The sequence below is a fragment of the Pinus tabuliformis genome, chromosome 7 (genome assembly GCF_031772625.1).
Source record: "Pinus tabuliformis cultivar Carrire ecotype Pingquan chromosome 7, CPIR1, whole genome shotgun sequence".
NCBI classification, from domain to species: domain Eukaryota; kingdom Viridiplantae; phylum Streptophyta; class Pinopsida; order Pinales; family Pinaceae; genus Pinus; species Pinus tabuliformis.
The window spans coordinates 1,643,857,561-1,643,880,864 of record NC_142293.1 but is presented as its reverse complement, the minus strand read 5'-3'; the positions used below and the strand labels follow the sequence as shown (position 1 = coordinate 1,643,880,864).

The 23,304-nt window shown below is 39.6% G+C and overlaps 2 protein-coding genes across 3 annotated transcripts in view; both read right to left on the bottom strand.

The window, feature by feature from the left end:
• The window catches only part of LOC149254685 (DNA mismatch repair protein MSH7-like), a 157,149-nt gene that overhangs the window by 107,025 nt on the left and 26,820 nt on the right, over nt 1-23,304 (bottom strand). For both annotated transcript variants that reach the window (XM_089460209.1, XM_089460208.1), the window contains exons 4-6: nt 18,010-18,065; nt 17,852-17,921; nt 17,350-17,445 (exon numbers count right to left, since the gene is read on the bottom strand). In XM_089460209.1, the coding sequence (XP_089316335.1) occupies nt 17,350-17,445; nt 17,852-17,921; nt 18,010-18,065 (222 nt within the window). The remainder of the gene's footprint in view (nt 1-17,349; nt 17,446-17,851; nt 17,922-18,009; nt 18,066-23,304) is intronic.
• LOC149254686 (uncharacterized) lies at nt 10,794-11,261 on the bottom strand. Its single transcript, XM_089460919.1, has 2 exons — nt 11,133-11,261; nt 10,794-11,016 (listed from the first exon to the last, which is right to left on the bottom strand). The coding sequence occupies exons 1-2, from the start codon at nt 11,258-11,260 to the stop codon at nt 10,794-10,796; spliced, it is 351 nt and encodes a 116-aa protein (XP_089317045.1). The 5' UTR covers nt 11,261.

The following is a 23,304-nucleotide window of genomic DNA, read 5'->3' as shown; positions in this document are numbered from 1 at the left end:
ATCCTTTGAGGCTTTGACAACCATGAGTCCATACGCAAGGGACAAGCTACTAGTCCAAGTCTTTGGTGATCATTCTAGAATTTTATCCATTTTCTCCTCCTTTTAGTTCAGCCATTTTAAGGCTAGGGCAAGAATCTAGGGCTTGGAACGAAATTTTAGAGAGGAGGTTTTTTGGTGATTTGACAACCTAAACATCAAGAGCTAGGTCTAGGCTATCTAACTTATTAATTTGGTGGGAATCCACTCAAACTTCATCCATAAAATCTTTTGCCCCAAGTGTCACTCTAAGAGGGAAACACTAGGTTCTTTTCCCATCAACTTAACGACTTTCTTGAGGGTTTCATAAGCCTTGGATTAGCTTAATATAATTAAAGAAACCCTTTGACCTCGTGAATACCTTTTACCATCGAAAACCCCAAAACCCTAGGTCTTGAGCCTTCTTTTCTAGGGATTTTCTTGAAAGAAATTTGCTTCTTTAAAGCATTGTACCTATATCGTGTCTCTCTTTGAATGAGCTTTAAACTTTGTACCATGTCATTGACATATCTATTTGAACTAATTTGTCCTTTATTCGGAGTCCTCCCATCAGTGAAAATCCATAAAGAGCAGGGGGTTTTGGTTGAGCTGACATTAGGCCTCTACCCCATTGCCCATTGTCTAGTTTATTACCTTGTAGACTTTCCATCTCCAAGATTTTGCGGCAACATTTTTGGCATCTTTGTCAAGGAAGAAGCAAGTTTGCCTTCCCCTAGATCAACATTTGAAGAGTTAATTCTTTTGATAACATTATAAATCGTCCTCTACCGACTCTTGATTCCCCTAGTTCTTCTTTGGAGGGTTCTTCTTGGATTTCGTCATAGCTCCTAAAACTAAGGTTGTTTCCAGAAGAGTTATTGAGCTAGGTGAGTCTCCCACACGGGGCCCTACTACTGCTAAACAACTTTTCCTTGACAATATGAATACTAACGCTAACACTAATTCTAATGCAACCCCTAACCAAAATCAAAATCAACAAATACCCTGTGGTTAGGAGATGGAACATCACATCTCTCAAACCATTAAATTTTGTTTCCTTTCATGGTGCCCCTCATCTTTTGCCTGAGAAGCATCATGAATCGTTGCCCAAGTGAGATACATCCCAGTTGGAGCCAAATGTTACCCACCAAAAGAGGGTGACCCCTAGAAAACGCTTCTCCTAATCATCCCATCTAGTTGGCATCCCCTGAGAACCACCTAGTAGCTAATGTAACGAGCCCTTTATATTTCTGCCAACTGCATCAATCATATGTCCCCTCGCTCATTTGTCAAGATCACATGTTGGAAGGTGGGCCTCTGGTCAAAAAGTACTTTATTCATTTTGCATTTGAGTGCTTATGCTTGTTTGTAACTTGGGCATTTGGCATGGATTATGGGGTGACTTGGAAGAAAGAAGGGTGGTGGCCATAGTCTTGTTCCCTCGCCTTAGATGGGGGGGTGGGGGGGTTAATTTTCTATCCTAGTCCAATGGGACCGCCTCTAATGGCTTATTGCTTTAGGAATGGGAACTACTTGGGAATCCATGATTAAGATAATGTGTTCCATTTATTCTTTTTCCATACTTATCACTCCCCTCCATACATTACGAGCCCTTATTCCACCTTCCTTCTCCAAGTCCACTTGTCCATTAGTTCACTAGGATCTAGCACACCTCATTCCCCTTTCCACATATTTGCGTCGGGATTGGAAATGTTGCCCCAAGAGGTTGACGCAACTAAAAGAAAAGGAAAAAGCATATAATGGCCACAAGCAAGAAACAAAAGAAAGAAAATTATGAAATGCAAAAGATTGTCGCGACATTAATATTAGCACGTGGACAAAAGCCAACAATGAGCTCTATGCCTTATCATTACGACAGTGTGCATAGAATCCTAGGCAAGAGGGCAACAGCAGTATGGTTGTTGATGGTCTCTTGATGATGAGCAGATGTTGGTGGGTGAGTGTCTTAGGAGAGGACAAATTAAGGAGTCTGTTGGCAACCAAGAGGAGGGGTTTCCTAAATGATTGGATGCCCTAACTAGGAGCAGATGCTACAGCAGGATTGGTCACTCATGGTCTGTTGGAGGGTAGCATGTGAGTGGACCAAGTGTGACATTGGATTGGGCATTTATGGTTTGTTGGAGGACAGTGTGATAGTGTCCAAGTTGGAGCCCGGTGTGCACCATCTTCATGCACCTAGGTGGTTACTAGAGTGGCAGTGCTTGAGCTCAAGGTTTGATCAGCCAGAGAAGCAGTTGAGCAGCCCTAGACTTGAGTGAAGAAAAGGACTTCTACAGCAAATGATGGCAAGTCCTCCTAGCCCATGTTCATTGTGGGAGATGGACATCTTGCAGTGATAGGTGGCAGCCCTTTATGCCCTATGTTGGTCTTCATTAGGAGCAGTGCCGGAAGACCACAGTGGGCCAAAGTCCCCGAGTAGCTAACGAGCAACAATGGGCAATTGTGAGTTATTCACAAACGATGTTGTGAACAACTCAATAGGAGTCTTGATGTGTTGATAAATTGATGTACGAACGACCAACTAGTGAGCAAATTGGATAGTTGAGGTCCAATGGCCAAATGGACTTGGATCATTGATAAAGGCAATGTTGCAAATCAGGAGCCAAAGGACTGGGCAGGTACAAGGTATGACCAAGGCAACGGTGAGGAGTTCTACATCAACTAGACGGACAGAGTATCTTGTTTAGGGTAGATTGGTTGTTGATGGATTGGCACCAAGCCCCAATTTTGTATTTTTGTACTAGTGGATATTTGAGTGTCATTATCCTTGGTATGGGAGCCCTAGACTGTTGCATTATTTCGTTTGATTAATATAACGAAGCTGGGTTGTTGTACATATTTATACAATATTTTCTAAAAAGTTGTCTATATTTTGTGCAATAGTAGATTTATTGTTGTTTATATTTCGTTGTGTAAAGTAGTTCGTTATGATTCTTGGTAGCATCAATGATATAAGATTTTATCCCAAACACCAAGGTCGTGGAAAAACAACATGGTATCAGAGCATGTCTGAGCTATACTTTGTAGGACAATGAATTAGAGCATGCACAGCAAAGCAACTCAGAGTGAGTTGTGGGTGTCTAGATCATGGAGCAGAGGGTTTAGTTGAAGATATGGAGATGTGGTCTTGACTGGCTTGGCAGCGAGACTGGTTGGGAGTTCTAGTGGACTGGTGGTGAGCCTGGTGAACAACAATTTGTTGTAGGGCAAGTTGGTGATCATGGACTTCCATTGACTTGCCATGGATGGTTGGGGACAGCTCGAGGGTATATTGGCTTGGATGATATCAGGTTGATCAAGATGGCTTCATGTGATGGAATACAAATTGGCAGGCTAGAGTCTTCTTCGAATCGTGATGTTGCATAATATCCAAGATTGGAGGGATTTGCACGAATGGTATTTTATTTAGGAGGATGAGTGCTTGCAAGACTAAGCCAGTGGAGATCGTGTAGGTTCAAAGGGAGTCTTGCCTCATAGGGAGCAGCCCTATGGAGGTTTGGGATCTTCAAGTTCAAATGTGATGAGGCAGAGGCACTACCCAGATTGTCGGGTTCATTCTACAAGGTATGTTGTAGTGATGGATGCCAGATGAGCTAGTGTCGCCGTAGATGATGATGGTTACTTCCTAGTCTTGGAAGTACCTCCCTCGCTAAGAGGGAATGTTAATTATGGTAGCTTGGGAGGCACTCAAATCCTGGAGGATCGAGGGTTTGGAGGAAGGAGCTCCACAATTGGCCTTGTGGGCTTGAAACCCAAGCTTGGGATTTTGCACCCATCGTTGTTGGGGACAAAACCATAAAGAGATTTTGACATGTGATGGATGAGGACGATAGTGCACATCATGACAAATACAATGCATTGAAAATCATCCAATTTCGAGTTGTGGTTGAAGAGATCTAAATTTTTTAAGTTAAGTATGGGCAAATTCTCTAGAGAAGTCAAGTAGGCCTTGACATGAGGTGACCCTTTGATGGGCTAGATGTTGCCCTAGAGACTTGTATAAAAAGAGGTGAGTTAGACCTCATTTGTGACACATCCAAAGTGCATCTAACATCATAGAAGAGCTCTGAAATTGGAAGTGGTTTTAAGGCAAGGATCCAAGTTTGGAGAAGTTTTATCTTTGTGATTAGGGTAAGGATTCCTTGAGAGAAAGCCGCAGGTCTAAGGCAATTTGTGTGGAGGCCAGGAGGACTGTTTTGGGCTGCCTTTCTCTTGTTTTTGGGTATGTCCTACTTGTCAGAATATGCCGCAAGATCAGAGGTAAGTTAGGGGTTGTTTTGTGCATGTTTTATAGTGCTATGGTATTCTGTTTGGGCCACAAGGGTAGTTGATGCTACAACAACTTATGGAGGACTGTTTGGGAGAGTGAGAAGGCTAATAAGACTCATCCAACCTAGCCGCAGTCATCTCTAGGAGGTCGCAACCCAAACAAAGTCTCCTTCCTGGGTTTTGAGGGCAGTTTGTATTGTTGTCATGGATAGCCACCTATAGGTGCCTTGTGTGGAGTTTACATAGACCAAAACAGTGTTTGTGGAGCCTAGTCTAGACAACAAGTAATGGCAGACCAGTGGGAGAGGACACACAATGATTGGAGGATTGTTGTAGCAAATTTCGAAGGGCTATTAGGTGCCCTAACCAATGATAGGAAGCTACAGCAATGTGCACAAACTCCTAGGCAAGAGGGTAACAGCAGCATGGTTGCAAATGGTCTCTTGATGATGAGTGGACGCTAGTGGACGAGTGTCCTAGGAGAGCACAAATTGAGGAGTCTATTGGCAACCAAGAGGAGGGGTTTCCTAGATGATTAGATGCCCTAACTAGGAGCAAATGCAACAACAAGATTGGTCACTCGTGATCTGTTGGAGGGCAGCATGTGAGTGGACCAAGTGTAACATTGGATTGGGCATTTATGGTCTGTTGGAGGACAGTGTGATAGTGTCCAAGTAGGAGCCCCGTGTGCACCATCTCCATGGACCTGGTTGATTGCTAGAGTGGCAATAATTGAGCTCAAGGTTTGATCAACCAGAGAAGCAATTGCACGGCCCTAAACTTGAGTGTGGAGAAGGACTTCTACAATAGATGATGGGCAGTCTTCCTAGCCCGTCTTCATTGTGGGAGATGGACATCTTGCAGTGATAGGTGGCAGCCCTCTGTGCTCATGTTGGTCTTCATTAGGAGCAATGCAGGAAGACCATAGTGGGCTAAAGTCCCTATGTAACTGACGAGTAGAAGTGGACAGTTGTGAGTTGTTCACAAACGGAGTTGTGAACAACTCAATAGGAGTCTCGATGTGTTGATGCATTGATGGACGAACGATCAACTAGTGAGCAAATTGGATAGTTGAGGTTTAGTGGCCAAATGGACTTGGATCGTTAATAGAGGTAGTGCTACAGATCGAGAGCCGAAGGATCGAGCAAGTACAAGGTACAACTAGGGCAACTGTGAGGAGATCGACATCAGCTAGACAATGAGAGTATCTTGTTGAGGGTAGATTGGTTGTTGATGGATTAACACCAAGCCCCAGTTTTGTATTCTTGTACTAGTGGATATTTGAGGGCCATTATCCCTAGTACGGGAGCCCTAGACTGTTGTATTATTCAGTTTGATTAATATAAAGGAGTTGGGTTGTTGTACATATTTGTACAATATTTTGTAAAAGGTTGTCTATATTTTGTGCACTGGTAGATTCACTGTTGTTTATATTCCGCTATGCAAAGTAGTTTCATTGTCATTCTTGGGTTGGTAGCTTCAATGATATAATATTCTATCCCAGACATCAAGGTCGTGGAAAAACAAAACGCTTATCATTCATATTTGGTTGCATAGCCCAACAGTGGTATCAGAGCAGGTTCGGCCTAGAGACCTGTCATATCTGCCTCTCTAAATTGGTGAGATCTGCCACTCTAAGCAATCCCGAAACCCTTGACCCACAAGTCCTTGGTTAATCTATGCATCTACCCTACTTAATAACTCCTCTCCCCAACATCTGTTGCCATCTTCTCCCTTGGCAAAGCTCGTTCTCCTAATTGTAGATCAATTCATGCACATCTAGTGTATGACATCCATAATATATGCCCTTGTTGTACTTGGCCATAATGCTTCTCTATGTTACCTGCGTTACTGAAATAATGTGTACCTACAACCCTAATGCAAGTTTATTCACTCTTTATTCCTTCACGCCTGAATTTTGTTCTATCATTCAAAACTGGAACCCATTTTGTCATTTGAACCTCAAACTTGTCATTCGAACCTATGAGGGAACAACTCGCTTCTTCTTGTGCACCACCGTTGAGACTCTTCCTGTGACAAGCCCTTTTGCAACATAGGTTGTGAGCGTTCAATGTCATTCGAACTTGGAATTCAAATACCAAAATCCAAAGAAAGGAGGTACCTAGGAGATTAGGGTTTTTCTTAACTCCGTTTGAGGTGTAATGGAGGACAGTAGACAAAATAAACGAGGTAACTTAACTTTGACAATTTCATGTGGCTCTTCCTCGCCATCCCACGTTGTTGCTTCTTGTGTGTGTTATTCTTGGACAGATGCCCTCTGCTCTTTAATAACATGTGGCCAACAAGAAGAAGAATGCCTTTACATTTCTGTGTTTAACATGGTATCAGAGCGGGCGATTTCCTGCCCTACTCAATTTTGGGCCACTAGTTTTGTGGCCTTTCTTTGCATGTCAGTCATGCACCTCTGCCCATTGTCCTGAAATAGCAAAAATGGGAGTTCTCCCTCATACTCAAATTTGAAACCTATCTTTGCACCTCATTATAGCCTGTTAGCGAGCAAAGCGATCATTATCTCCCAGATTCTGAGTTGCGCCACCAAGACTCTCCGCTGGAATTTCCTAGTAACCTTATTTCCCAAATTCTAAGCTACTCTAACTAGCCATTCGACTTGGTGTGCCTCCGTGACAACTCAACAACACTGCATATTCCTTGGAAATATTGTATTTGCTTCCCTTGGATGATTCACTGCATTGTATGCCACTCTATTCTCTGTAGTTGAAGGTCTCCATTCAAGTTTGTGTTGAATAGTAATGTGCACCATGAGTAATGTGAGTAATGTGCATTGGCTTCAGTTAAAGATAAATCCAAGTGTATACAATGCATTGAAACTCATCGTTGTTGAACTATTCTTGAGGGTGCCCACAATATCACCTGCGCATGACAACTCGAATGCAGCATTGAAGCAAATGAGAAATATAAAAAGGGACTCCATATTTGATTTATCAAACATTTGGGTGACATTGATGGAAAGAATATCATGGGATTAAACTGATCATAATTGAACTTGCGCACATATCTGGTACACGGAGATAACAACTCATTTCCATGTGGCCGCAATAGAATGAATAATGCAATGCTTCAACGATGATGAGCAATGGTCACTATAATCCTCCAAGAAGAAACTACACCATAGAAAACTTTGTTGCCCTAACCTTTTAAATCTGAGGTCTGAGGTTCCAAGGTCCATGTCATCTCGAACATAACCCACCTCGAAGGAACCTCCATTCTCAGCAGAAATTGTTCTCGACGAAAACCCCAAACTCAAAAGAAATTATTCTCGGTGAGAACTCCTCGGAGATAACCCTTCTCAACAAAAAAAGCTTTCTAGGCAAAATTATTTCTCAATGAAAACTCTCCTTGGAATAAACCCGCGTTCGGGCCCACTCCTACCCCTGTAACGTCAGGTCAGAAATAACTTCCCCAAGAGAAACCATCTCAGAGAAAACTTTAAGATACCATGCTCTAAATCGCCGAGGCTGGGATTTTGTCAGCAAATGACGGAAGGAGCTTTCGGCAAGTAATGAGGATCACTCTCTGTCTCTAAACAAACTCTCAAAGGAAAATTTCTTGGAAGAAACATGGGGAGACATAAGCAACTTGGCTCCAAAATGCCAAGATTCGAGATTCTGAGATCTCAATCACGAGCAAAATGTCGTATGAACTAGAGTTAGAAACATCAAGGGCTATCAATAAAAGGATCGTGCCCAATTTGTGTTATATGTCGCTCTTGAGGAATCTAGTCCATATCTCGATCGTGATAGTTCTAAGAAGGTTTGGACCCAATTCCAAGACTCGGCCATCTCTCTTAATGTTGTTATAAGGGCCACATGGAGCTATCTCTTCTAAGCTTTTCCTGTCTCGGCCCGGCCCTTGGCTTGCGTCCCATATACATATGTTTATATATTTACATATTGATAACTTCACTATTCCTCCTAAGCTTAGTCTATTATGAGTTTCAAGCCCGATAGACATGGTTATGAGTCATGACAAATTCATTCATAAGGCAAAAATCTACCCCTTTTCCGATTACTTAAGCAATTTAAACAACATTTTCAAGACTAGGAGACTTACGCAACATTTCAAGACTCAGGAAACGTTTCAAGCCTCGATCAATAATAGATTCTTATATATAGATACTTGGAGAAGTTGCATATACGCCACAGGACTCAAATCCCAAACTCAGTTTTACGCAAAAAAAACATTTTAATTACAAGGAGTTGCCCATGTGTTCTACTCAATTATTAAGACCACAACCAAGTCCATAACTAATCATAGGAAAATAAGTCTTTACTCAATAAACTTTGCATAGAGTGTTTGTATTCCTCACTTATGGTTGATGCCCCAATTCATATTACAAATATAACATTCAACCGGTACAAATCACATGTACAAGGCTCTTAAACAAAAGAAAACACAATTGGATACTTATCATATGCAGCAAAGCAAGTTACCAACTAAGGGTGGGACTTCGACTCCCCACCCAACCATAAACAAGCTACAACCACTATTACTTGTAGTTGTCACCCCCGAACCAAATTCCAAAGCTTGAGGTGGAATGCTTCTGAGGATTTCACCCAACAAAACAGCTGAAACAGGATGCTACCAGGCCACATTGCCTTCATCCACCAACTACACACTTGTCAATCACATTGTTCAGGCATATTCACATCCATGCCAATGCATCTCACTGCAAAGAACTTTAGCTCACTTTCAGGAGAAGAGGGTCTACAATAGGGAAGGTTCCCCAGTGGATAAATTGTTGATGGGTAAAGAAATCACTCTCCAAATGCTTCATCACTGAGTCAAGCACCAGAGCTTCAGCTCCAAGGCAACTCCTGGTGGTTTTTTAGCCCTCACCAGCACCGGAGTGACTCTTCCCAAATCCAACAGGTTCATCAATCCACAAGCTTTCAGTGGGTTCTTCAGCCTTATAGGAAGGCCACACTCTTTGATATAAATCACCCAACAAGCCTCACTCAAAAGGCCCCTCAATTGGTGCCCTCTTCCAAGATTTGTTTCAATGATACAAATCACTTGATCTCCCTTTCAACTTTGTGTGCTTACACAGCGACTCTAAGCGTTGTGTTCTTTGTAGATGCCTCTTGTGCGTGCATCAGAGAGAGCGTAGGTATGAATCAATGATGAATGTGTAATCTGTTCCTCCCCAAAACAAACTAACTACCCTCGCTCTCCACGATTTGCACAACAATCAACATCTTGACAACGCAGCCCATGCCTGTCTTTAATTTTTGTTCTCTCTTTGCTTATTGTTGGAGCTAATGGATACTTGGACTAGTCCTTCCTCTTTTAGTTAAATTTAATGCATAATTAGCACATTTAATTATTTTCAGCCAACCAAGATTGATATTTAAAAGCAATTATTTCCTCAAGCAATGGAATTTGTGCCCCTCTCTCAACCATTTAAATAATTACAATTATTTACAAGAGGGAAAGTATTAACCAAGGGATGTCACAACAACGAATCTTGGAGAATGGTGAGGTTGGTGATCCTATCTCAACATTTGAAGCGATGGTGTGGGGAAGAACTAAGACTAGCATAGGAAAATTCTCTTGTCCATAGCTCCACAATAGAAGCATGGACCACAAAGCTCAATTGATACTTATATATTATTCTAGTGACTATTCTTTGACACTGTAGATGGAATTATGTAAGAGAAATTAATTAAGTTGGTGGTATCATATGCAATTCAGGTGCATTTGATCTTTGTGCATTTAGTTGAGGACTCTATCCACTCGTGTATGTAAAGGGAGTACCAAGAAAATTGGCTCCTAGATATTCTTTGTCGAGTTGCATCCATACTACTCACCTTTCTTAAGGAGGTAACATTCAGTTCTACATTTTGTTTCATATGAAAAAAAATGTGTTAATACCAATGTTGTGAAAAGCGCGAGCGGGATTCAATCGGCGCCGGGAATGAAGCGGAAAAAAGCGGAAAAATCGGGAAAAAAGCGTTTGGTACAAAAATATTCATTTTTTTTTCATTTTTTTTCAAATTTTTTAAATATCTAAACCATCTACAACATAAAATAAATACATTGACACATAAATATGATAAGAAAACTAATATATAAGATGTTTAATATCATTTCTAGCGCTAAAATCACACATAACATTGAATCATGTCCTGAATAGTAAGTCCTGACTCCTGAGTCCCAGCTCAGCCTCAAAATATCAACAAAAAATATGATAATGTATCTCATCATGTCATAATGTCATAGACTCATATACAATAAAATGAAAGTCTAATCCTATTGATTTCCTCTGCCCCTCTTGCAAGAAAATGTCACAGCGTTCTCTTTCCCTCTAGATGTAGATGCTGGTGCCTGTGCTGGTGGAAATGGCAATGGAGTCTGATGTGCTCTAGAAGCTGAAGAACTAGAAGTATGAGCTACAGGAGGTAGACCATGTCCTCTACTGGTCCTAGTGGTAGCCCGAGTAGGCGGTGTCACCTCCTCCTCCTCCTCCTCCTCCCCTCCACTACATCCTGCACTAACCAATCATCAACAGAATCCATGAGAGGCCTCTCGGCCTCAACCCTCCATGCAGCAGTGGTGTCAATCCCATCCAATGAGATGGCATCCACATCAGGTGTCCTCTCAAGTTGCCTCACCCACAATCGAAGATTGTAGTAGACATAGACCATGTCATTAAGTCGTTGGGACTCCAACCTGTACAAAGATCATGAAATAATAATTAATAATTAATATTATAAAAAAAAATATTGTTTAATGAATTCAAAAATTTATTTGGAAATTTGCAATATTTTAAATGTTTAAGTGTTAACCTGTTGCGCTTCTTGTTGTGTATTTTTTCAAATACACTCCAGTTGCGCTCACATCCTGAGGAGCTGCATGTTTGGCTGAGGATGCGTACAGCAAGCTTTTGCAAAAAGGGTAATCTGCCACCATACATCTTCCACCATGCATCTACAACAAAATTACAAATAAAATTTTAAATAAACATAGGAAAAAAATGGAATTTGAAGAGAATGAAATTTGAAACAAAGTTACAAACTAAAAAATACCTGGCATTTTAATCGTCCTATTAGTGACAGCCATCTCAAAGCCAAATGTGCCACCTGCCAGCTTATATGTCTCAATTTGTTTAGAGATCTCTATACGTTGTTCTGGAGATCGCACCATCTTCTGGATATAGGATAAGAATCCATCCATGATCTCAGCATCAAAATCAAACCCACATGCATAAGAAAATGCAGGGTTCAGGAAAAGCCCAGCAGCATGAATGGGACGATGGAGTGTGTTGTTCCATCGCTCATCAATCACTCCCCATAGAAGGAGTTGTTTCTGAAACCCATCATCTCCCTTATCATCATAGTAGGCCCGAATGGCTTCTTTGGCCCTGTCCATGGCTTTATACAAATAGCCCATTGCGGGCTTCTCACCATCAACCAACCGAAGAACCTTTACCAAAGGTTCAGTAACCGCGCACACTTCCTGCACTCACGCCCAGAAGTCTTCCTAGTATGAAACTAGTATGCATACGGCCTCTCCTTCTGGTTTGCGGCTCATTGACATAGCACGCCACTCCTCTGAAAGAAACATTCTCTTCACATCCCACATAGAATTCACGAGGGATTGAAGAGATATGAAACTCGTGGCAAACCGTGTAATGGCGGGGCGCACCAACTCTTTGTTGTTGGTGAATCTTCTCATCAAGCTAAGCACAGATGTATGATTATATATAAATTTTGTGATGTTTTTTGATGAGTCAACAATATCTTTGACAAAGGGAATTTTCCCTATGTCCTCTAACATCAAATCAATACAATGGGCAGCACAAGGTGTCCAAAATAAAGTAGGATGCCTATCCATAAGCATTCTACCAGCAGCAACATAATTTGCAGCGTTGTCCGTTATGACTTGGACAACATGTTGTTCACCCACCTCCAAAATAAACACATCCAGCAAATCACATAAAGTTCTTGCATCTTTGATTTGATGAGATGCATCAACAGATTTGATAAACATAGTCCCCTTGGGACAACTAACCAAGAAGTTTATAAGGGTTCTCCCCTTTTGGTCAATCCAACCATCTGACATAACAATGCATCCTGTTTGTGCCCATGATGCCCTAAAATCCTCCAGTCTTTGGGTGCAGTCACGCTTTTCATCTTGAAGAATCCGGCCTCTGAAATCATGATAAGAAGGGATTTTGTACCCCGGGCCAACACTGGCAATAGCATCAACAGTAGGCTGGAAAAATGGATTATTCCTTACAATGCTGAAAGGAATATCACTCCAGAGGAGAAATTTTGCCATCAACCTGTCAGCTTGTTCTTTTTCAGTTCTTTTTAGCATTGAACCGATAGATGGTTGTGAACCAAGTGTGGTTCAAGGAACAAAAAATGATGATGCAGCTACCGGATTGACTGATGCTGCAGTAGAACCAGTGCCACTTGGCCCACTTCCTTCAGCTGACCTTTTTAGTTGCCTTTTGAGTTCTTCTTTGGCCTCTCTAGTGTGCTCTAATTCTCCCAATGCTCTCATGGCTCTTTGGATAAGTTCAGGATTTGTATTTATACAGGGCCCCACATCATGTCCAGGGATTTGTGCAAGGTGAAACTTCAACCTGTACACCCCCCCGCGTATGTCCTTTCCACACAACTTGCAATTCAAGTTTTGTCTATCATTCAGAGCTTTAGGTTCACCATATTCCCAGAAAGGATCCAATTTCCTTGGCATGTTTGTTTTTGAATTTTGAATTTGCAAACCTATGGGAAAACAAGGATTAGGAAATAGGAATTTAGGATTACAATTTAGCATTTACAAAATTACAAGTTACAAATTTCCAGAATCCAAAGTTCCAAACCCAACTTACCCAACCAAATGGCAAATGCCAAAAACAATGAAAAAACATAAACAATGTTTAAAAAAAATGAAAAATAAAAAATAAAAAATTGGTTCCCATAGTCATTAATACCAATTTACCCATCCCAAATCAATGAAAAAATACAAAAAATTCTTTAAAAACAATAAAAACAAAAGGAAAATGGTGCCCATATGAAGTTTCCCAACCAAAAACAATGAAAAACAATGTTTTTAAACAAGGAAAACAAAAAAAAATTAATCTACATACCGTTTTTATGGAGAAATTGGTGGTCTCCTCTTGAATTTGTCCTACAATCCCTTAGATTTCCTCACAAGCCCTCCAGCTCCTCTCTCCAACACCTTCTCCTCCTCCTACGCGCACCCACAGTGCAAATGAACAAAAAAAAAGAAATTCTCATTATAAACCTGCTGTCGCGCGCCCCTGCGCTTTTTTGCGAAAAAAAATCGTGCTTTTTCGAAAAAAGTGTCGCTTTTTACCCATAAAAAGCGCGATCAAATCGCCAGAGGGAAAAAAGTGCGCGTTTTTTAAAAAAGCGCGATTTTAAATCGCGCTTTTAACAACACTGGTTAATACGCTACAGAATTTGGAAATTTTGGAGTTGCCACATTCAATAAGCTAAGTGATAGATATTTCCCTTTGCATTGGTTGAAGGTGTTTATTAAAGATTTTGGTCTAGCATAGTAATTCTTTCATCAATTGAAGTCGTAGTAAAAGAAGTTTTAGGAACTGATAGTGGTGCATTTCTAATTGAAACCCTTTGAGACCTTCATGTTCCTTAGCCTTTTTAGTTGAGGATCTTTTATGTCACTCTCTACTTCACCTTGAAAGGAGATCTATTTCAAATTTACTTGAGAACTTGAAGTTGACACTCTTTATTGTTGAGTTTGATTCTTGAGATTGAGATATGCCAAACTTGATGGTGCATTAGAGTTGTTGAATACCCTAATCCAGTCCATTGTTGATGGGATGGTAAAAATGAACAAGAACGCTCTCGATGATATTAGAATTTTTTTACAACATGCACAAGAAAAAATTGATTTTTGGCAACTAGAGTCTCAGTTCCAATGAGATGAATTAAAGCAAAAGAGCCATCATTCTAAACTGGTTTTTGTTCAAAACAATCCTTTACTTGACTTTAAGTTTGACTCCCATCAACAACTAAAAACTAATCAAATTCAGTGAGGTTGAGGTTGATTCAGTGCCTAGTGCAAGAGCAGATCTGCAATTTCTGCTTGCACTTTCCAAGCCCATCATCAAACCATGGGAAGAAGTTGTTTTTTTTTTTTGAATCTAGGATAATCGGTAACTAATGAGAGTTATCTTGAACAGACCCAGGATCAAATTTAACTGGTTGCCACTATAAACCTAGGCTACGTGCAACAACCTAAGCAGTGTTGTAGCACACAAATCGAGAAGGCAATCTCTTTAATGCACAAATAAAGGAAGAATCAACACATTTTTCAAGGGTGCACAGGTCACATTTATTGTAGGTCTAGCATGCCCAAATTTCGAGAAATTGCAATCCTAAAGCACGTAAATAGAGGCATAAAAGGGGTCAACCTATGGCATGATTTTTGAGGCAATGAAGGTTGTTAAAGGCACAAATTTCAAGGGTTTGTGTTAAATAGTGGCATGTTTTCCAAGGGAGTTGGGCACAATTTTCTAGATGTTGTCTAAGCATGAAATTCAAGGGCAAAGATCTAGACAGTGTCACAAAATTCAAGGGAAAAAGTCTAGACAATGGCACGAGTTTCAAGGACAATAGCATGAGTTTCTAGAAGTCAACCCGAATCTCAAGAAGGGAGATGAGTACACTGTTGTGTAATTAATGATGTAAAAATTTCTTTGAGATAAAAGCAAATAAATCCTCTTCTTATTGGTCTTCCCTTCGAGGTTTTTCTAAGGTCTAGTTAACCAAAAATATCAATGTCTAAATTTGTCATGCTTGTGAGATATTTATCAATTGAAAGTGAAAAGTAGTGGTAGCTTCTAGTGTCTTTATTGAATTTAATATTCAAGTTTAAATCTCAAAAATGAGCATAGGGTATGGGCATTAAACTTGATGTGCAAAACAAATTGAAACCGAGTGGGGCTACAAGATAATTTTTTTTACAATTTTCTTCTCCTTTTAATCCAATGTTTTTCAGGCTAGGACGAATATCTAGAGCTTGGAGCGAAATTTTAGAGAGGAGGTTTTTTGGTGATTTGAGAGACAAAACATCAAGAGATAGGTCTAGGCTACCTAACCTATCAATTTGGTGGGCATCCACTCAATTTTCATCCATAAAATCTCTTGCCCTGGGTGTTGCTCTAAGAGGGAAACCCTAGGTTCTTTTCCCATCAACATGACAACTTTCTTGAGGGTTTCATGATCCTTGGATTAGCTGAATATAATTGTAAGAAACCCTTTTCCTCCGGCCTTGACCTCAAACCCTAGGTCTTGAGCCTTCTTTTCTAGGGCTTTTCTTGGGAGCAATTTGCTTCTTTGAAGCCTTGTACCTTTATTGTGTCTCTCTTTGAATGAGCGTTAACGAGATCACTTTGTACCATATCATTGACATATCTATTTTAAGTGATTTCTCATTTAGCGAGACTCCTCCCATCAGTGAAAATCTATAAAGAGCAAGGGATTTTGGTTGAGGTGACATTGGGCCTCTACCCCATTGTTGTTCGTCTAGTTTATACCTTTTGTAGGGTTTCCATCTCCAAGGCCTACTAGATTTTGTGGCAACAACATCAATGATAGTAAAATCATAGTCAACCTATATCATAAGATTAGAATCCCACCAATTTAACATATTTAAGATGCGTGTTAATATTTGAATTCAGATTCACTTCAATAAGATGTGATCCACCCCAATTGACTACTAACTTGTGCCTCTAGAGTCTAGACACAGTGAACCCACCTGGCTTCCCTCTATCCAACCCATCATTTGACCAAGGCCATATCAAAGTCCCCCATTAATTCGGCAATGGAATCACCTATCTATAATGAGTGGACATCCAAGTGTTACATCAAGCAATCACGGGCTTCACATATGCTTTCAAACACAAAACATACAAAGCAACATGTTTACATCAAAACTAGGCTCATTCACTCATAATGTATTTCACTACAAATTTGTTCACAATGTGTATGTCCAAAATTGATTGGGATCTTATAAAACATGAGATCAATGTTAAAATCTTAAATGATGGCTTTGTAACATATTGCAAGATCACAATGTCCATTTATATTTGAATTTCTAATTTTCTCCAACCACCTGTATGATTTTCCTAAGAAAAAGGAATGTTCCTAATGTTCCTCATATGATGCCTATATCATAAGAATAAAATCCCACCAATTTTAAAGGAAATGAGACACATGATAACATTTTAATTCAGATTCACTTCAATAAGACGTGATCCATGCTATTCAAACTATTATTTTGTCCCTTTAGATGCAGTGAACCCACTTGGCTCCCCTCTCCCATTCATCATTTGCCCAAGGTCATATAAAAGACCCCCGTTAGTCTTGCAATGAAATCACGTATCTTTAATTAGTGGACTTCTAAGTATTACATCAAACAATCATGGGTTTCACATATATTTTTAAAAGATAAATGTGCAACGCAACATTTATTACATTAAAACTAGACTCATCTCACTCATAATCTACTTTATTACATACATGTTTTTAAACAATGTGTGCCCAAAAATCTTAAATGATGGCTTTGTACCAAATTGCAAAATCACAACATGCTTTTATAATTGAATTTCTAATTTCCTACAACTACCTCTATGATTTCCCAGATAGAGGGGATGTTCCATATGTCCCTCGTATAATGAAGGCACCTTAGCTTAAGGGCTAATTAAGAGTTATTTAAGGACCAGTTTTATTTGCTAAAGAAGAAATAAATGTTTCAAGAAACAAGACTTTGTATGGGTAAATATCAAATTTAACTTGAAAACTTGGAGACAAGAATGAAAGAGTCCACCCTTTCCCCTACACAAATACAAAATACACATTTTATAAGATCATTTACTAACAATGTAATACACTGAACATTAAAAGGTATTACATATTGTCCATTTGGTGGCAAAATCAAATTTAATTATTTCAACAAGAAGGTAATGGAAACTTCCCGCAAGCAAAAGTGGGATAAAATTACCTCTTTCAGGGCAAGCAGATGAACAGCCTCGGGCTTTCGGATTTCATCTATGGCCGTTGCTGGTGTTAAAACATTAAATAATTCTCTATTAACAGTCTGCACAGCAAATTAACTGATTAGACAATCACACAGACATTTTCAATGTTTAAATGAATTTCAAAAACAACTGAAATGGCTTCCCCACAGTAAAATATTCAGACACCTCTCTTGTCTTTTAAGGTTTCTCAAAATAATCTCAATTTCATTTTAATTATATTGTGGAAAAGCATTCTGTGATGCAGATTTAGTCACAACAAAGCTGTGCATAACATGTCACAAGTGTAAAATATGGTTATGTTTCTCCATACTAAACAGGAACTAGTTATCATTTCACTTTCACCAAAAGCTCTCTATAACTATATTGCATAGTTTCTGGCATCTTAAAAACTAATGAACAATATGAATATAGTAAAAATAAATAAAAGTAATTTCATTCCAACAATGAGCTTCTGATGTTGCTTACAGCTGTGGAACCCCGCTTGGCCTTTGCCTCTTGTGCTGTTTCAATCTGTTCCATCCTCCCAACCTTATAGCTGTAACAGCACAAATTATATGTTGCATTATCTTCAAATGTTACAAATGAAAACCACATTAAAACATAAAAGCATCACAATATCTCACCCACGTGCTAGCAGCTTCTGAACAGCATCTTCTATCCCACTTTCAGGGACACCAACCTGGTAGATAAATAAAATTTAATCAGATAAATTACAGCAATATTCATATTTATACAAATAACTACAAATTTACCAGGAAGAATAGTACCTATCAGGGCACACCATCCCAAATTGTCTAAAGTCTATGATATGCAGAGAGTTAAGAGAAAAAATAAAACTTCTATAATCATCACTCCCAATAGACAACAATCTGAAAAATAGGTACAACTTAAATTTGCTCGTATGATCAAGGATAAAGGGTAAAGGGTCAGGAGAACAGATCTGAGCTCTGATCTGCACTCTAATTATTTTCAGAATTGTTAAGAATAAATGAAAAGTTTGATAGTGAAATTAGTGTCTAAAGAGACTTTGAGCATACGAAGTCTACAATGCAGACATAATAAGCTTTATAATCATGTGATAACCAGACACTAAGGCTGGAATAATCAAGCTACAACACGCTTATCTTGCTCTCCACAAATACAGAAATGTAATTTGAAGAACCCTGATTAAGGAAAACTCTCAAATATGCTTGAGGGTATTCTTACAAGTATATGATGTAAAGTTCAGCGGCCAGCCAACTCTAATTAAGAAACAGGAATTTCATCCACATTTCCAGCAGCAAACAGCAAGAACATAGAACCAAAATATGCAAAAAATAACCACTTCTTATATTCAGCCCTTCACAACACATTTCATGAGATCAATTTCCAGCATTTATCTTTAGCAAATTACATCCACATACAATGCCTAAAGCCCAATATAACATTCAATAAGCCTGTTGACCACACATGTGTCAACTGTTCCAAGAAGCAGAGGACCTGTGAGGGGGATAATTTTTTCGAAGTTACCATCACTGTGAAACTTCCAGCTTTGTCAATATAATCCCAAATTCTGTTATTTTTATTGTAAAATTGATTCTAGTATGACTATTAAGCCATGTAACAACACCTAGGTAAGCCTATGATTCCTCTCAAAAAGATTCACTCTAGGGAGTTTTTTAACATCCCTAATTATTTGTGTTTTTGGACACCAATAATTAGCCGAGTTTTTCTCCTAGATATACCCCAAAGCTGGGGTGGAACTCACTGACAAAGTCTTAGGTGAGTCCTGGTGTTATCGAGTCAATGTATTTTTATCATACTAGATCATGTGTCTTTTGTCGCAGAATTTGGTTGAGTCATAAGGGGTCCGTGTCTATGTGTAAAATTTAAATTTCCCCTTCTAAGGGCTGATTTTTGTAATATCTTGATATAAAAGTGTGCCTAGGAATGTTTTTGGTGAATGGTTCCTCATAATTTGAACACTATTACCAAAATATTTTTTAGACCCACTTAAAGGGTGTAAAAAATATTTGTAATCCCCTCTTGAGTCTATAATTTTATTTTCTGGTAAAAATAAAAATAAATTAGCCAAAAATTGTCAAAAATATAAAATGAAGAGAAATATTAATTACCCTCCAAGTGGAAAAATTATTCAAAATATTATTGAGGCTATTTTCAAAAGAGGAAATTCAAGTCAAAATAAAAAGCTTCAATTCCAAGGCAGAAGGGCCCAGTCCAGAAATTCGTTGGACCCAAAAGACTATTTTCTCCAGCAAATCGAAATTTTTGGACCAAGCAGTTAAATATTTTGCACAAGTAACGATAATTCTTTTTGAAGATTCTTCAGATTCTTCAGTGGACCAGAAATCAAAGTTTGATCCCTCCAGCACAGTAAACAAGGAAAATCGAATTATTTTGGAGATTTGTGCCAACTAATCAAGGGATTGAACTTTTTTCAAAAGAATCAAGCCATGGATCAAGCTACTAGTCATTATTTTCCACTTGGAGGGGTTGATCCCTCGCAATATCGATATAAGAAAGCAGTTTGCTCCTCATTACAGAAGATGATTTGATGTACTGAGCTAAGCTTTGCTGGAAATTTTCTTAATAAAGCATAAGTATTTGGGCTTTCAATTCAACGTGTCTCTCTCTCAATGATTTATGGAATGTGTTGAATGATTTTAATGCACTAATTGTTCATTATTGAATATTGTTCTTTGAATATAAGTGCTGGAGCACTTTGAGGAACTAGGGTTTTGAACAAGGGGTGACAAGTGCGAGCAGGTAACAATGGAGGGGCTTGGAGGAGGGAGCTCCACTCCCTCCTACACTAATGTGGTTTCGAACAGAAGCAAAGAGACGAGTCTGAACAATTTCCAGAATCCACCTGAGGCAGAAACAAAGACAACAGATATTGACAAGCTGGGAAGCAGCATTTCCCAAGAAAAGGAAGGGACACACAAAGAAGCTAGGAGGGAAAAGATTCTTGGCGACACCAGTGAGAGAATTGAGAAATTGTCTGTAACGAGACCATGTAAGCCCAAGGCTAACATTAAACCCCGAGTGGTCTTAAATGATACGGCTCTACAAGTGCACAGAGAAAATATGGCGAATTATGCGGTCATTTGCAAGTTCATGGGCATATGGCCGACAGAAAAAAGTGTTGTATACTTGGATAAGAAATAACTGGAAACCGAAGGGAGAAATAACTCTACATCTTGGCTCAAAGGGTTTTTTCACAGTGATTTTCACTAACCTAAAAGACAAAGATAGAGTTTTCAAAGGAGGACCCTACTTCTATGCTGCTACAGGACTCTACATGCGACCCTGGGTGATGAACTTTGTTCCGAAGCAAGAAACGTTCACATCGGTCCCGATATGGATTAGATTATATTCCTTATCTTTAGACTACTGGCTGTCGGAACCTTTAAAAGCTATAGGTAACAAATTAGGGCATTTCATAAAGATATCAGAGGCGACTATGCGAGGGAAATACACTTCCTTTGCCCACATATGTGTCGAGATGGACTTATCGGGAGCACTCCCGGATGAAGTCATCCTGGAAGTGTATGACGAGGAATGGATCCAGGCAGTCGACTATGAACACATCCCATTCAGATGTTGTAAATGTCATGAACATGGGCATCTCTTCAGAGACTGCCCACTCAACAAAAGGGAGGAATTCTTAAAAACCAACAAAGGAAAAGACCCAAAAGGCTTCACCAAAGTGGGAGGTAGAGGGAAAGGAGGGAGGAAAAAGTCCCAAAAGAAATCTAGCGAAAGCAAGATACCATGTCACAACAATTTCGAGATCTTAGAGGAAGGAGGAGAAAATGGAATGCACAAGAAAACAGAAGACTATCAAATGGAAAAGGAAAAAGAGGACAATATGGAAATCACACAAGAGCTCAATGGACAAAAGGAGGACACTCCAAGCATCATGGACCCTGGAAGGGACCTTGAGATGACCCCAAGCGAAGGAGGTACGGAGGACCAAGACCTACAGGAGATCCTAGAGAGGGAGAACCTGGAACTAGAAAAGTTTCTAGAGCAGGGAATCAACACAGGAATAGAATCTCTACCACAAGAGGAGTTTGATAGAGTACAACAGTTATTCCTTCGAAGGTCTCATACAAAGGCAATAGGAGTCAAAAGGAACCATGATAGCCAAGAGAACCGAGGGGTGAAATCAAAGGAGAAAATAACAGGACGCTCCACCAAGAACCCAAGCAAGAAAAGAGGACGTAAGAGACAGAATGAACTACTGACAGAGTGTGGAAAACTCATGATTAATTCAGGTAAGATGAAAGATCTCACCAGTTACTCTTTTACAAACCATCATTATGAAGCTTACAACCTGCAACATTAGAGAACTAGGGAGTAAAAGGAAACAAAGAAATCTCAGTAACAGAATAAAAGAAGAAAAACCAGATATGGTGTTTATACAAGAAACAAAATGTTCAGTAGACAAAATAAGAGAACTACACAGTAAATGGCTTATTAAGTACGATTATCTAGAAGTCCAAGCAAATAATTCAGCTGGAGGCATTCTTACTCTTTGGAATCCTCAGAAATTTGGAATCTTGAATGTTGAGGCATCCAGAAACCATCTTTCAATTGTTATCCAACCGTTGGGGAACAAGGATACCTACTTGATCACAAATGTCTATGGTCCTCAACTTCTAAACGATAAACTCAGGCTCCTCACCTCTCTGGAAGAGCTAAGAGAGATACATCCAACAGTGCCCTGGATTTTGGGAGGGGACTTTAATATGACCACATCTCTCACAGAGAAAAAAAGAGGAACCAGATCACTTGGTAGAGACTCAATAGCCTTCCAGAGCTTCCGTAACAATACGAGACTGGTGGATATGGACACAATAAATGGCATCTTCACATGGAACAACAAGAGAGGTGGAACTTCCCAAGTAGCCTCGAGATTAGATAGATTCATAATCTCAGAGGATCTCCTTCTCACTGGCCGAATCATGATTGCTTTGATCCTCCCTTACGGAGGTTCGAACCACTGGCCCATCCAGTTGGAAGCCTCCTTTATTGGAACCCCGAGGAATAGACCTTTCAGGTTCGAAAATGTCTGGCTTACACACCCTGATTTCATCACTAAAATTGGAAAGTGGTGGGTTGAAGAAATACCCACCCAAGGCACAAAAATGTTCCTCCTATATCAGAGACTCAAACACATCAAGAGAAAGCTCAAAGAATGGAATCACAGTGAGTTTGGAAATATATTCAAAGCCAAGGGAGAAGTGGAAAGAAAACTGCAGGAAATTAATCAAATTCTCATTACAGAAGGCTTTACAGAGGAAAAGAAAATGCAAGCGGACTCACTTCAACAAGAATGGGACAACAGATGCCAACAGGAGGAAATCTTCTGGAGACAGAAATCCAGAATGCAATGGATTAAGGAAGGGGATAGAAACACCAGATTCTTTGACAAGTCTACCATGGATCACAGAGCTCATAATAGAATCACAAAACTTATAGATCTTCAGGGTACAAAGCAAAATACTCACAAGGAAATGGAAGCGGTTCTGGTCCAACATTTCCAAAGTATAGCAGAGGATACCATGGAAGACAAATCTCTATTTACTAAAAGCTTCACTCAGCACATTCCAAAACTGGTAACCAGAGAAGACAATTATAATCTCAAGAGGCCAATAACAGAGGAAGAGGTCAATGAAACAATTAAAAAGATGCACAATGGGAAAGCTCCAGGCCCTGATGGTTTCAATCTAGAGTTCTTCAAAACGTGCTGGGAAATAGTAAAAAAGGACATCCTAAAGGTGGTGGAGGACTTGAGAAAATCAAAATCAGTTCTGAGAGCACTTAATGAATCCTTCATAGCCTTAATCCCCAAACAGGAAAAAGCCATGACTCCAAATAGATTTATACCCATAGCTTTATGCAATGTGGTG

Bases quoted from the DNA above. Each gene is read 5' to 3' on its own strand.
- LOC149254686 (XM_089460919.1), bottom strand. From the start codon at position 11,260: ATGTATGGTGGCAGATTACCCTTTTTGCAAAAGCTTGCTGTACGCATC. The intron at 11,017-11,132 runs GTTAACACTTAA...ATCTTTGTACAG, and splicing joins CACAACAAGAAGCGCAACAG to GTTGGAGTCCCAACGACTTA.